Raw genomic sequence first — 13,755 nt, 5'->3', positions numbered from 1 at the left:
AACTAAGGTTCATAGAGGCTGAAAACACTTACCAACCAACTGCAATGTGTAGCTCTTATTTGGATCCTGGGTCCAAATAAACTTGTTCTTTAGAAGCCATACAAACAAAAGCCATGTGAACATTGGCTGAATATTTGATATTAAGGAAGTATTTATTGTTAATTACTCTGTGAAAATGGCATTATCTTTTAGAAATACAATCTTTTCAGATACAGAAACAAAGACTATTACGACATCAAAATGACAGATCAAGAATATTATGACATCTAAATGAAATAACATATCTGAGATTTGCTATGAAACCATATGGGGAGGAAGCAGGTAGAGCATAGATTAATCCAAGGCAGGGCATGGATGGCCGAGAATTTCTGGAGCTCGACTATGGGTCCAGGGGAGATATAATACAATGATGGCCAGTTTTGTAGACGCTTCAATTTTCCCCAACAAATGTCTGAAAACATTTAAAAATCTCACATTTAAATGGCTTGTAGGGCCAGGTTAAACCTTTTCCTACTCAGGAAAAGTGAAGAATTCACACCTAGACATATGATAAAGTAAACTCATGGATATCAAAGACACAGAACAATTCTAAAAGCTTCCAGAGAAAAAGGGTAAATCACCTTGAAAGATCAAGAAACAGACTGACAATACTCACTAGTAACACCAGGCACAAAAAAGCAACAGTTTTGAAGAAAAAAGTGTTAAACCTAGAATTTTACATCCAGCCAAATTATCATTTAAACATGAATATTTAATAAAAATATTATCAGACATAAAAGGTTCGAAAAGCATTTCCACACAAGGACTTAACTGAAAACACTCATGGAAAAAGGCACTCACAAAAAGACAGCAAGATACAAACTGAGACCCTTGTGATGAATTTGGAAGTTACTGTGATTCCCCTACTTTAAGCATTATTGCTGTCTTAGAAAAAAAGGAAAATAAGTATAGATTAAAAACAACTTAGAACTAAAAATATAGATAATATCAACCTGATAGGGTACATCAACAGATCCAAAAATACTCAACAAACCCCAAGCACAAGAAACAAAACCAGCCCACGTGCATCATAAATCACTCAACACCAGCATCTTAGTCTGCTCAGCTGCCATAACAAAACAGCATAAACTAAGTGGCTTAAACAACACAAATTTGGCCGGGCGTGGTGGCTCACGCTTGTAATCCCAGCACTTTGGGAGGCGAGGCGGGCGGATCATGAGGTCAGGAGATCGAGACCACAGTGAAACCCGTCTCTACTAAAATACAAAAAAAAATTAGCCGGGCGTGGTGGGGGCGCTGTAGTCCCAGCTACTCGGAGAGGCTGAGGCAGGAGAATGGCGTGACCGGGAGGCGGGTGCGGTGAGCGAGATTGCGCCACTGCACTCCAGCTGGGCGACAGAGCGAGACTCTGTCTCAAAAAAAAAAAAAAAAAAAAAAAAAACACAAATTTATATTCTTACTGGAGACTGTATGCCCAAGATCAAGGTGCCTCATGGTTGGTGTCTGGTGAGGGCTCTCTTCCTGGCTTACAGACATCTGCCTTCTAACCATTGTACTCATAGGGTGATGGAGCAGGGCGGGGGCCAACAAGCTCTAGTGCCTCTTTTTTTTTTTTTTGTTTTTTTTTTTTTGAGACAGAGTCTCACTCAGGCTGGAGTGCAGTAGGGCAATATTGGCTCACTGCAACCTCCACCTACCGGTTCAAGTGATTCTCATGCCTCAGTCTCCAGAGTACCTAGGACTATGGGCATGTGTCATCACACCTGGCTAATTTTTGTATTTTTAGTAGAGATGGGGTTTTGCCATGTTGGCCAGGCTGGTCTCTGCCTGCTTCAGCCTCCCAAAGTGCTGGGATTACAGGCGTGAACAACCACGCCTGGCCAATGCCTCTTCTTATAAGGGCACCAATCCCACCGTGAGGGCCCCACCCTCATGATCTCATCTAAACCTAATTACCTCCCAAAGGACCAAACTCCAAACAGCATCCCACTGGGGTTAGGGCTTCAATATAGGAATTTCAGAGAGGATATAATCGAGCCCACAGAACAGTGATAAAGCGAAAAATCTTAAAGGTGCAAGAAGAAAAAAAGACACATTAGATACAACAGAACACAGATAAGAAACAAAGTTGAAGGACTAACATTACTGATTTTAACACTTATTATTAAGGTATGATCATCAAGAGAACAGTTTTGCCATAAAGACAGATGAATAGATCAATAGAACAGAACAGAGTCCAGAAATAGATGCACGCATTTATGTGCAACTGCGTTTAGAAAAAAGTGCAAAGGGAATTCGCTGGAGAAAGCACAGACTTAAGGAATAGCCCAGGAACAGTTGAATATCTCCATGCAAAAAAAATAAACTTTGATTCATACCTTGTACTTACACTAAAATTAACTTAAAAAAAAAAAAGATCACAAACTTAAGGGCACTAAAATCGCACTAAAAAACCTAAAACTATAAAACTTGTACAAGAAAACACAAGAGAGAATCTTTGTAATCTTGGGTTAGGCAAAGATTTCTTAAACACAAGAACAAAAGCACTATCAATTTAAAAAAATGATAACTCAGACGTCATCAAGATTAAAAACTTCTGCTCTTCAAAAGATACTTTAAAGAAACACAAAGACAAATCACAGCCTGAGAGAAAATACTGGCAAATCATATTTATGATGAAAGACCTGTATTCAAAAGATAAAGAATATACCTAGTATAAACTTCACAAGGGCAGAAACCAGTTTATTAACATCACTTCCATGAGCAGGAACAGGGTTGGGGAGAAGAGCCGGTACATGTAGAAAATAAGGAGCAGCAGAAAGGAGGAGACCTTTTCTAGGACCACTCTCACGGCAAGCACACGTGTGCATGCATCTGCATCCAGGCATGAGGACAACAGTGCTCAGCGAAATGCTGAGGGCAGCCATCTCAGGATTCAGAGGTATCAGGTGATTTTTACCTTTGTCCTTAGATTTGGTATAACATGGCCGGGCGCGGTGGCTCACGCTTGTAATCCCAGCACTTTGGGAGGCCGAGGCGGGCGGATCACGAGGTCAGGAGATCGAGACCACAGTGAAACCCCGTCTCTACTAAAAAATACAAAAAATTAGCCAGGCGTGGTGGCGGGCGCCTGTAGTCCCAGCTACTCGGGGAGGCTGAGGCAGGAGAATGGCGTGAACCCGGGAGGTGGAGCTTGTAGTGAGCCGAGATTGCGCCACTGCACTCCAGCCTGGGCGACAGAGCGAGACTCCGTCTCAAAAAAAAAAAAAAAAAATTTGGTATTTTTTTTAATATATTTAACACTAAGCATGTACTATTTATATAATCAGAGAAGAAGCTGTTTGCCACATGATAAAGTTTTTTATAAATGTGTATCAAATTGGTATGACATTATCTGGCCGAATATTTCTTAGACTATTTCTTTACACTCCCTGTTGAAAAAACATTTAAAATCTTAATCTTCGTTTTCAGTATTCTTAAAACAACCATTATCCCTATTAAAATTTTTTCTGAAAAAGGCCTGTCAAAAGAGCTTAAATGTGAAGAAAATATACAATAACACAGTGGTGAAAATATTAAACAGATAACGTGCTCAAGTTATTAATATATAAACTATAATAGAAAATGTGAATTTTTTTCAATGGCCATTCTATTGATTCAAGTAGAATATCAGAGACAAATTTAAATATTCATAAAAGCACTGCCAAACAGAGTGGTAGAAATCTAACTGGAAGGAAATCTCCAAAATTAATAAAAGAAATACTAAAACACCTGCACCTAGCAGTAAAGCTGCTCCATAAAGCACAAAAATTATTAGTATCAACTTCAAAGTAAAAAGTGTACAAAAGTTTTAAAGAAATTATTCTAGTAAGAATGAGAAGGAGACTTCTCTAGAGAGTTTTGTAGGCATCCCCTAAGAAAGTGCCACTAAAGCTACACCATACATTAAAACAGACTGTGGTTACGTGAAGGTTAAATGTTTTTCTTGAAAAAAAATGATGATGTACATTACTGCTTATGTGAAAATAATTTCCTTGGCAGATATTGTGGCAAAGAAAAAATAACTGGAAGACTTCATGGCGAGAGTCCAAGGGCTCCAGGTCCATCCACCTTCCCCACTGCCTAGGCTGTGACCCTACCTGACCGGAAGCGCTCATCCCTCGAGGTGGTGGGCCGAGACTTCTGCTGCTTGGGTGCAGCGGCTGTGGTTTGTGAGGGCCCAGGAATTCTATTCTCTGCTTGCAGAGATGGGTCTATTCCTGAAACACAATTTTATGGGAATACCTTATGTGAACAATTTGCTTTTCCAGTTATGCAAAAATCCACTGAAAACAGCTTACATTTCTCATCTGTTGCATACACTCTATCGAAGAGCCTTTAATCTGGAAGTCAGTGATAGACGCATGAATGCTGTGGGTTAAGGGCAACATCCACTTCCATGCTCTCCTCTCCCCACATCACCCAGCCCTGCCTCTCATTCACCATCTGCATGAAGGGTTATGATCAAACAGCTGGCCCTGTACCCTTGGCAGCACAGTACATGGTAGCTCACATCAGGGGTGGGAGCCGTAGCAGAAAGCCCTCCCAAAGCCCACTTCTGAATTACGTTTCCAAGTCTGAAATGGCCTGTGCTGTTCTGTTCGTCCCCAGCATTGTTCTACAGTGTCGGTAAACCCTGAGTGAGAAACAGCTCACCAGACCACCACTGGGGTCCACCAGTAGCCTTCTGACACAAACAGGAAAAAAGTGAAAAGTGAGAGAAAACAAGAGTGAGAGGGCATTAGAATGATGGCGTCAGGGCACAAAGGGCTCAGAGGCTGGGATCTGCTCAGGCCAGGCCAACTGCCCTCGCTGCACTGCCCACTTGCTCTGCCTCCAAATCAGGGCAAATCAAGATCACACTGCTCTCCACACTCCCTCACCAGGCCCTCCACTCTCTGCGCAGTGGCCCCCGGGTCACAGATGCCCTCAAGACACATTAGGGTGAGTGAAGGAATGGGGAACAATTGTTCAAGCCACTAAACAAAATCCCTGGTATCATTTGAACCCAATTTGCTAACATCTGCAGACAGCACAAAGCAAAACCTGCAGCTGTGCTTCAACAAAAATATGCATTTAGCTTTAGCCTTTGTTTCAGAATGTCTCATAGAATTGGCCAGCAGGAATTCCAGTCCCACTGGCTCCTCCAGCCCTAACCACTCCTTGAAGAGGCAGAGTCCACGCTGCCTCAAACCTGGGCAAGTCAGTGACTGCCCCAACAAGCGCAGCGTGGCAGAGGTGATGCTGTTGACTTCCAAGGCTAGTCGTGAAAGTCGACACGGCTCTACCTGGCTCTCTGCAACACCACACACCAAGTCGAGAGCGTTAAGCCCCCCAGTGGAGGGGCCACATGAGGACAGAGGGAGACACAGGAAGGGGTGGGGAGCCAGGTGCTCGGCAGCAGGTGTCTCCCCACCCCAACAGCCACAGCTGTGACTGCGGAGCCCTCACAGGATGTTGGCCCAGGACTTGAGCACTCAGCTCTGGCTCTGTGGACAGGGACAAGGTAACATTTGAGCTGGGCCTACACTGCACATTTATGAGCAGAACAGATGCTGCTGATGTTGTTCAAGTACTATGTACATTTTGGGGTGGTCAGTTACACAGCACTGGAGAATGGGAACACTCTCTACAGAAATCAGTATTAGCCCTTCAAAATGTGAGCATACATATACACATATACATCTACACACACACGTGTGTGTCTGTGTGTGTGTATATATATGTACAAAACACATTGAGCAGAGCCCCTACTGGCTTTTGGCTTTTTGTGACTGGATAAAAGAACTTTAAAGTTCACAACGGACAATACAGAGTCTTACACCTTATGGATGACAAACAAGCATGCTGTAAAGTGACTTCCTTACACTTGTATTCCAAAATATGCATCCTTTTATTCTTTGAGATAGATTCATCTGTTCAACAAAGATACAAAACCCAATGTGAAATTATTGGATGAAGGAGTAGATATATTTTTAACTTAACAGATATGAAGAGGTAACTTTCTAAAAAGGTTACAGTAATTCACACTCCTACAAGCCATGTATGAAAAGTGCCATTTCCCCACTCTCTGTCAGCACTAGATGTTATAAAAAGTTCTAGAATTTTGCCAATGTGGTAAGAGAAAAATGGTGCCCTTTAATTTGCATTTCCGTATCTACCACTGAGGTTGAACATAATTTAATATTTATTGCCCATCCACATTTCCTCTCCTTTGGATTTCTGTTACTTTACCCAACTAAAGACCCTCACTAAAAGACCAGGAAGCCTCACTCCTTGTCTGCTGTGGACACCCTGAACTGTGTACACATACAGAGCTGTGGCCTGGTGAGTAGCAGCTCAGTCATTCTGAAATGTTCTCATTTCTAGGGAGCCTATCACACCTGTCCGTCTTTTCCGTTCTAGCTCCCAGGTCTCCTATCTCGCCTATGAAGACAATTCCTACTCAAAGAGGTGTTCAAATAGCCTCCTGAATTGTATGTTTTTATAATTAAAAACATATTTAGAACTTTAATTGTTCTGAAGTTTATGTTCACTAATGGTGGGGAGGAGGAAGAGGGTTCTTGCCTGCAGAAGGATAGTACAAGCTATTAAATTAACCCTTCCTCCTTCATATCCTCTCAAATCACTTCTGGACTTCTTCTCTTCCACTGACTGGGTCGTGTACTCTGTACACTGACATTCTCCTGTTGTGACTATAAAGCATACACCATCAGGTTTAGTATCTCAAATGTCCTTTATCACCAGTGTTCTTTTTCAAAAACTGATGGGCTACTCCCAGAACTTTGCCTCTTCTAATGGGTCATTTCCAATCCTAGGTTTAGGAAAACCTCAGGCCTGGTATTCAGACTGGACTACATTATGTTCACACATTGACTTGGGATCTGCCAGTTTTACAGGATGTATTAAGTTTTTCTAGTTAGGAAACTGGTATGTTTCTTCATATATTAGGGTCTTGGTTATTTCTTTCAAATAGATTTTACGATCCTATCATAGGTTCTGTCTTTCTTACCAAATGCATTACTAAGCATTTGACAGTTTGTTTTCATTATGAATAAGATTTTTGCATATTTGAAAACAGAAATATTGCTAGAGAAAAGCCGCATAGTTGCCTTCTATCTTCATATCTATCAAACCAAAATCACTTACTAATTCTAATAGTTACATGAGCAGTCACATAAGTTTTTGAGGTATAAAATAATATCACCTATATTTAAAGATGATTATCATTTGTTCTCTAATATTATTTATTCTGCTTTGTTTTCCATCGCACTGCATCAGCTGTGACCACCCAAATAATGTGTAATAAGAATGGGCATGGCCAGCGTTTCTGTTTACCCATTCGGAATGGAAATGGCTACAGTATCTGATTGTTTAGTTTGATGATTGCTGGTGATTTTGGACAAATGGGCTTTAAAGATATTTTAATAGTTTCCTTCAATCCCAGTTTTACTCTGAGTTTGTTTTTATTTTGGGTGAATAAATATCAGCATATAAAGAGCCTCATCAATCTTCTTGTTGTTGTTGATCTGTTATAAAATATATCATACCAATATAGGCAATATAAAGCAGGTATACAGTTTAAGAGTATTATTAAGAAACAGTCAAGGTAAACACCACATAGGTTATGAAATAAAACACTCAGTGCCTTAGGGGTCCCTGTGGCCCTCTCCAATATAACTTCCATGAGGAAATGGTGTGCTGGCTTCTGTGAAAACCATTTCCTTCTCTTTCTGGACTCACTACACCAGGTCTCTAAATATTAACAGCTCGGTTTGGCATCTTTTTTTAAGCTTGTATTGGCTATACGCCTTTGTAATTGCTTCCTTCATCCCCACGATGTTTACAAGATTCATTCTTGCTGATGCATGTAGGTCTTTAGCTTTCCGCTGTATGAATTCTGTTGATGGGTATTTGAGTTCTTGGCAGTTTACAGATATAATGAACATTTTTGTACAAGAGAATAAGGTGCAAACAAATAGGAGTTTCTCTAGGGCAAATATGTACCTGAAGAACTGCTGCACCTCTTCAACTTTACTACGTAATACTAGCTGCCTGCATCCTACTGACTGAATCCTCTCCAACAGGATAGATGGCTGTGGTTACAATGTGCATTTCTCTGATTACTAGTGAGATTAAACATCTTTTCATTTGCTCATTGGCTATTTGGATTTCCTCTTATGAAATAACCTATTTGAATCTTCATCCATTTTTCTACTATACTTTTTCTTATCATGTTGGGAGACTTCCTGGCTATTAAGTTTAAACTAATTAAATTAAGGGAAGGTGTAGTGGCTCACACTTCCAAAGTGCTCCCAGCACTTTGGAAGGCTGAGGCAGAAAACTCACCTGAGGTCAGAAGTTCAAGACCAGTCTGGGCAACATAGCAAGATCCCATCTCAATCAGTAAGCTGGGCGTGGTGGTGCACACCTGTAATCCCATGTACTCAGGAGGCTGAAGTGAGAGGACTGCTTAAACCCAGGAGTTTGAGACTGCAGTGAGCTACGATCACACCACTGTGCACCAGCCTGAGCAACAGACTAAGACCTTGTCTCTTATGCGCAATCATCATACATGGCTGGTGTTTCATATACTGGACAATGCAGTCAGAGAACATGTCTGTTACTACAAGAAGTTCTACTGGACAGCACTGCTTGGTACATCCTGCATACTAGTTACTAGTTCTTTTTTTTTTTTTTTGAGATGAAGTCTCACTCTGTCGCCCAGGCTGGAGTGCAGTGGCACAATCTTGGCTCACTGCAACCTCCACCTCCCAGGTTCAAGTGATTCTCCTGCCTCAGCCTCCCGAGCAGCTGGGACTACAGGTACGCGCCACCATGCCTGTCTAATTTTTGTATTTTTAGTAGAGACGGGGCTTCACTATGTTGGCCAGGCTGGTCTTGAACTGTGTGTGTGTGTGTGTGTGTGTGTGTAACTTAACAAGTTAGTTCTTTAATGTATATCCAAGTATAAAAGGTCAAGCGACCCAAAATATTTTCAAAAAAGAGTGAGGTGAGAGGATTGGCCCAACCAGGATATGAAGAGTTATTATTAAAGCCGTTGTCACGAAGACAGACTGGACAGCTCAGACAAATGCATACGTGTGTGGGCTTTGCACACACGTGACCTCATGATCATGACATGACCTCATGATCCCCCCGCCTCAGCCTCCCAAAGTGCTGGGATAACAGGTGTGAGCCACCGCGCCTGGCCTCTGGATACTACTTCTTATTTGTGTTACAACTATCTTCTCACACTCTGTAGTTTGTCTTTGCAATCTCTTTATGATGACGTTTGAAAAAAAGAAGTTCTTAATTTTAATGTGGTCCAATTAATCAATCCTTTCCTTTATGGTTCCTGCTTTTTGGTACCTTTAGTGACATCAAAAAATCCTTCCTATCTTGAGATGGTAACAATTTTCCTATAAGATTTTCTAAAGGCTTTAAAGCCCTTTCACATTTAGGCCTAATACATCTGGAACCGATTTTTGTCTCCAAAGTCATGTGTTTTATATATGGATAAAGAACTATGCCAGCACCATGCCTGCCACACCACCACTCCCGTGTGCAAAGCCCACACACGTATGCATTTGTCTGAGCTGTCCAGTCTGTCTTCGTGACAACGGCTTTAATAATAACTCTTCATATCCTGGTTGGGCCAATCCTCTCACCTCACTCTTTTTTGAAAATATTTTGGGTCGCTTGACCTTTTATACTTGGATATACATTAAAGAACTAACTTGTTAAGTTACACACACACACACACACACACACACACAAAACCTACTGAAATGATGAATGCACTGAATCTACAAATCAGTCGAATGTGGGAAGAACCGACATCTTTACAATAGATGCTGTAGCAAGGAATTGTGCCAGGCTGTTCATAACCATAAAAATAAAATGAATCCTCTTTGGGAATGAGGTCTGAGATCTCTACCAAGCCAGAGCTTTAAATTATAATCTATGCCTTTGGATTTTATTATTTAATATTAGAGGCATATTTTTCAAGCCAGCCTGGGCAACACAGCGAGACCCTGTCTCAATCAATAATCAACATATACCAGTGTTTAAACTTGGTTTAACATTGCTAACAAATGTTAAACTCTAAAAACAATTTAAAAATCAAGTGTTATGAAACAATATAATTGCTCTGTAACACCTGAGGGTATTGACCTTACCTTGAATAAGCGGTATATAACGCGCAAGCAGCTTTGCCCTTTTCTTTTCATATCCTTTTTGAGTGATGTCACCTAAAACAACAATGGAAAAAAGAATTACATTTCTTCTACAATTCCAAAATTTTAAAATTAAACATCAATTTACGATTGAAAAACTGGAAACACTAATGTCCTTCCACGTAGTGTTTGGACAAATAAACTATAATGGACCCATAAAATGGAATACCACTCAGCAGTAAAAAAAGAACAAACTACTGATACACACAGCAATTTGGATAGATCTCACATGCATGCTGCTGAGTGAAAGAAGCCAGACTCAAAAGGCTACTGAATACTCAACTTTTATGACATTCTGGAAAAGATACAACCATAGAGTGAGATACAGATAATGGTTGCCAGGGGCTGGGAGTGAGGAAAAGACAAGAGAATTTTGAGGGTGGTGAAACTGTTCTACGTGGGGAGTGCAGTGGTGGTTCCATGAGCATATGCATTTGTCAAAAATCTGGACCACTGCAGAAGAGTAAGGGTGAATTTTACTGTGTGTAAATAACACTTCAAATTTTAAAAATTGTGATCACCATCCCCTGGGAGCCTGCCAAAAATGCAAACTCTAAGGCCATATCCCAAACTGACAGAACCCAAATCCGCACTTTATCAAGATCCTCCAGTAATTCCTGTGCAGGTTCAAGTTTCACAAGTATTGCAATAAGGGACCCATGGGACACAAGCCCTCCCAGGCCAAGGGGTGTCCTTGGGAAAGGAGGAAAAAGGACGGCTGTTCCAGTAAATTATCATAAGGAAAAATAGCCTGAAAACAAATTAAACCACCTAGGAATGAGGTAGGAAATGCACCATCATGAAAACACTTCTTAATGTAAGCACACTATTTGCTTTCCTACACATACCTGGAAGTTCTAACAGCGGATGTGTGATGTGAAGACTTTATTTAGACCAGAAATATATATTACAATTCTCATAATTAGCTTGTCCTCTGGGTGAACATGGTAGAGTTTTTAGTGTTTTATAAGATCTCCCTTCTCTCAAAACAAACAAGCAAAGCAGTAAGGCTGCTGTGAATCAGAAGACACAGGCTGATGTCATTTATTGAGTACATAACCGAGTATTTCCTTTAGATGAATTTTTTATTGTAGGATTTGTTGTGTGAACAGACTGACACCGCTGAATATCTGACATCTAAGTTAAGCCTCAGTGGAAGCCTCTGGGTAGGTATTAATATGCCATCCTACAGAAGAAGAGCCTGAGCCACGGCCTGTGGACCAAGCAGCTGCTCTGGTCAAGACCAGCCTACCACAACCTCCCCACCTACTCCACCCTGCACTGTGCCCAAGCCCTGCCCTCTGCACAGAGCCTCTGCTTTAAGAGCTCACTTGGCTCCTCCCAAGCCTCTCACGCTTATCTGCCTGTCCTTCCATTTATTTATTCCCTGTGTCCCCACTGTGTTCCATCTCTTCAGACTTTTTTTTGCATTTAGTGTCTTTTAAACATATTTTCTTATAGCTTCTTTCTATAGTGTCTTTTCGAAATTTTTTATAGTGTCTTTTAGAATATATTCTGCAGAATGCATGTTGCTTTGTGTCTGCGTATTTTTAACTGACCTGAATGGCATATTATAAATCACTATTTTCTTCCCTAAGCCTTCCATTTTTAAAACCAACCCTTCCTCAATGCAATGAGCACACCTGATCCACTGCACTGACCCGGGTACCCCTTGGAAGTACGTCATCCTTGTTCACCCCCTCATCTATCACTGGGCACTCCCAGGTCCACAGCCAGCCACTGCCCACACCAACATGCTCAGTGCTGCAGTGACAATCCTCATCAGGTTCAGGATATAGCTGTACAATTTCACTTATTAAATTTCAACTTGTGCACAACTTTTTAAGGTTTAGAAGGCAGTAATTTTCAAATGTACGTGTGTGTAGGAGAGGCAATTAATCTGCATCACAGAGGTAGGAAATATGGCTCTGGCTGAACTCTACTGCTGCAGAAGAATCTCACTTAGGATCACAGATGCCAAATCCCTAGTAATATCACCAAGTCCTTCACTCGGCAACACGATTTCTAAAAACCCATTCTCAGAAGCACTCAACTACCCCTTCAGGTCACAGGAACAAGGATGAGTAGTGCACAAGGGTAGTAACATGCATGGAAGCTGACACTTCCTATAATTACAAAGCCTTCTTCTCAAATAGCTCCTGAAGGGTCTGCCTGAGGCTGTTTGACAGTTAACATGTTTAAAATCTAATAGGAATATACTCTAAAATAACAATAAAATGTACAGTAAATACATAAACCAGTAACATTCATTTATTATCATTACCAAGTATTATGTACAGTACATAATTATATGGATTAGATTTTTAAGATTGGCAGCACAGTAGGTTTGTTTACACCAGCATCACCACAAACACGTGAGTAATGTGTTGTGTTACAATGGCTACAAGGTCACTAGGTGGTTAAGAATTTTTAGCTTTATCGTGATCTCATGGAGCCACTGTTGTATATGCAGTCCATCGTTGCCCGAAACATCTACTGGGTATATGACCAGATATGGATACAGTTGTTCACAGTACTCCCTTATCATGCTTTAATGTCTGTGCAGTCTATAGAGATTGGCCTCTTTCATTCCTCACTGGTAATATGTGTCTTTGGTAATTGGCATTTTTTCACTGTCGGTCTTGTTAGAGGTTTATCAAATTTATTATCTTTTCAAAGAACCAGGTATTGGTTCTACTGGTTTTTTTTGTTTGTTTTTTTGAGACGGAGTTTTGCTCTGTCACCCAGGATGGAATGCAGTGGCACAAATGGCTCACTGCAACCTCTGCCTCCTGGGTTCAAGCGATTCTCCTGCCTCAGCCTCCGGAGTAGCTGGGATTACAGGCATGCGCCACCACGCCTGGCTAATTTTTGTATTTTTAGTAGAGATGGGGTTTCACCATGTTAGCTAGGCTGGTCTAGAACTCCTGACCTCAAGTCATCCACTCGTCTCAGCCTCCCAAAGTGCTGGCATTACAGGCATGAACCACTGCGCCCAGCCCCACTGATTTTTTCCTATTGTTTTTTCTGCTTTCAGTTTCACTGATTTCCGCTGTTATCATTTTCCTTCTGTTAGGAAACACAAAACCATAATGAGATACCACTATATGCCTATTCAAACAGCTAAAGCTTTAAAAATACTGACAATGTCAAGTGCTGACAAGGACTGTGAAGCAATAGAAACTCATATATTGCTGATGGGCATGCAAAATGGTATAGCCTCTGGAAAACAGTGTGGAAGTTCTTTATACAGTAAAGCAAACACTCACCAGATGACCCAGCAATTCCACTTGAATATCTACCCTAGAGAAGTAAAAACTTGTGTTCACATAAAAACCTGTACACAATTGTTTACAGCCACTTTATTCTTAATCACCAAAAAACTAGAAACAACCCAGATGTCAAGTGAATGGATAAAGAGACTGTGATGTAACCATACTATGGAAAACTACTCAGCAATAAAGAGGAACAGACTATT

At 41.0% G+C, this 13,755-nt stretch overlaps 1 protein-coding gene across 10 annotated transcripts in view; it reads right to left on the bottom strand.

Moving 5' to 3' along the window:
- Nucleotides 1-13,755, bottom strand: part of DIP2A (disco interacting protein 2 homolog A) — a 111,976-nt gene that overhangs the window by 76,441 nt on the left and 21,780 nt on the right. For all 10 annotated transcript variants that reach the window (XM_030805982.1, XM_030805984.1, XM_030805985.1 and 7 more), the window contains exons 2-3: nucleotides 10,221-10,292; nucleotides 4,140-4,259 (exon numbers count right to left, since the gene is read on the bottom strand). In XM_030805982.1, coding sequence (XP_030661842.1) covers nucleotides 4,140-4,259; nucleotides 10,221-10,292 — 192 coding nt within the window. The remainder of the gene's footprint in view (nucleotides 1-4,139; nucleotides 4,260-10,220; nucleotides 10,293-13,755) is intronic.

Source organism: Nomascus leucogenys, chromosome 25, assembly GCF_006542625.1.
Source record: "Nomascus leucogenys isolate Asia chromosome 25, Asia_NLE_v1, whole genome shotgun sequence".
NCBI lineage: Eukaryota > Metazoa > Chordata > Mammalia > Primates > Hylobatidae > Nomascus > Nomascus leucogenys.
The sequence above is the reverse complement of the archived record's forward strand: the minus strand, read 5'-3'. Positions and strand labels throughout refer to the sequence as shown.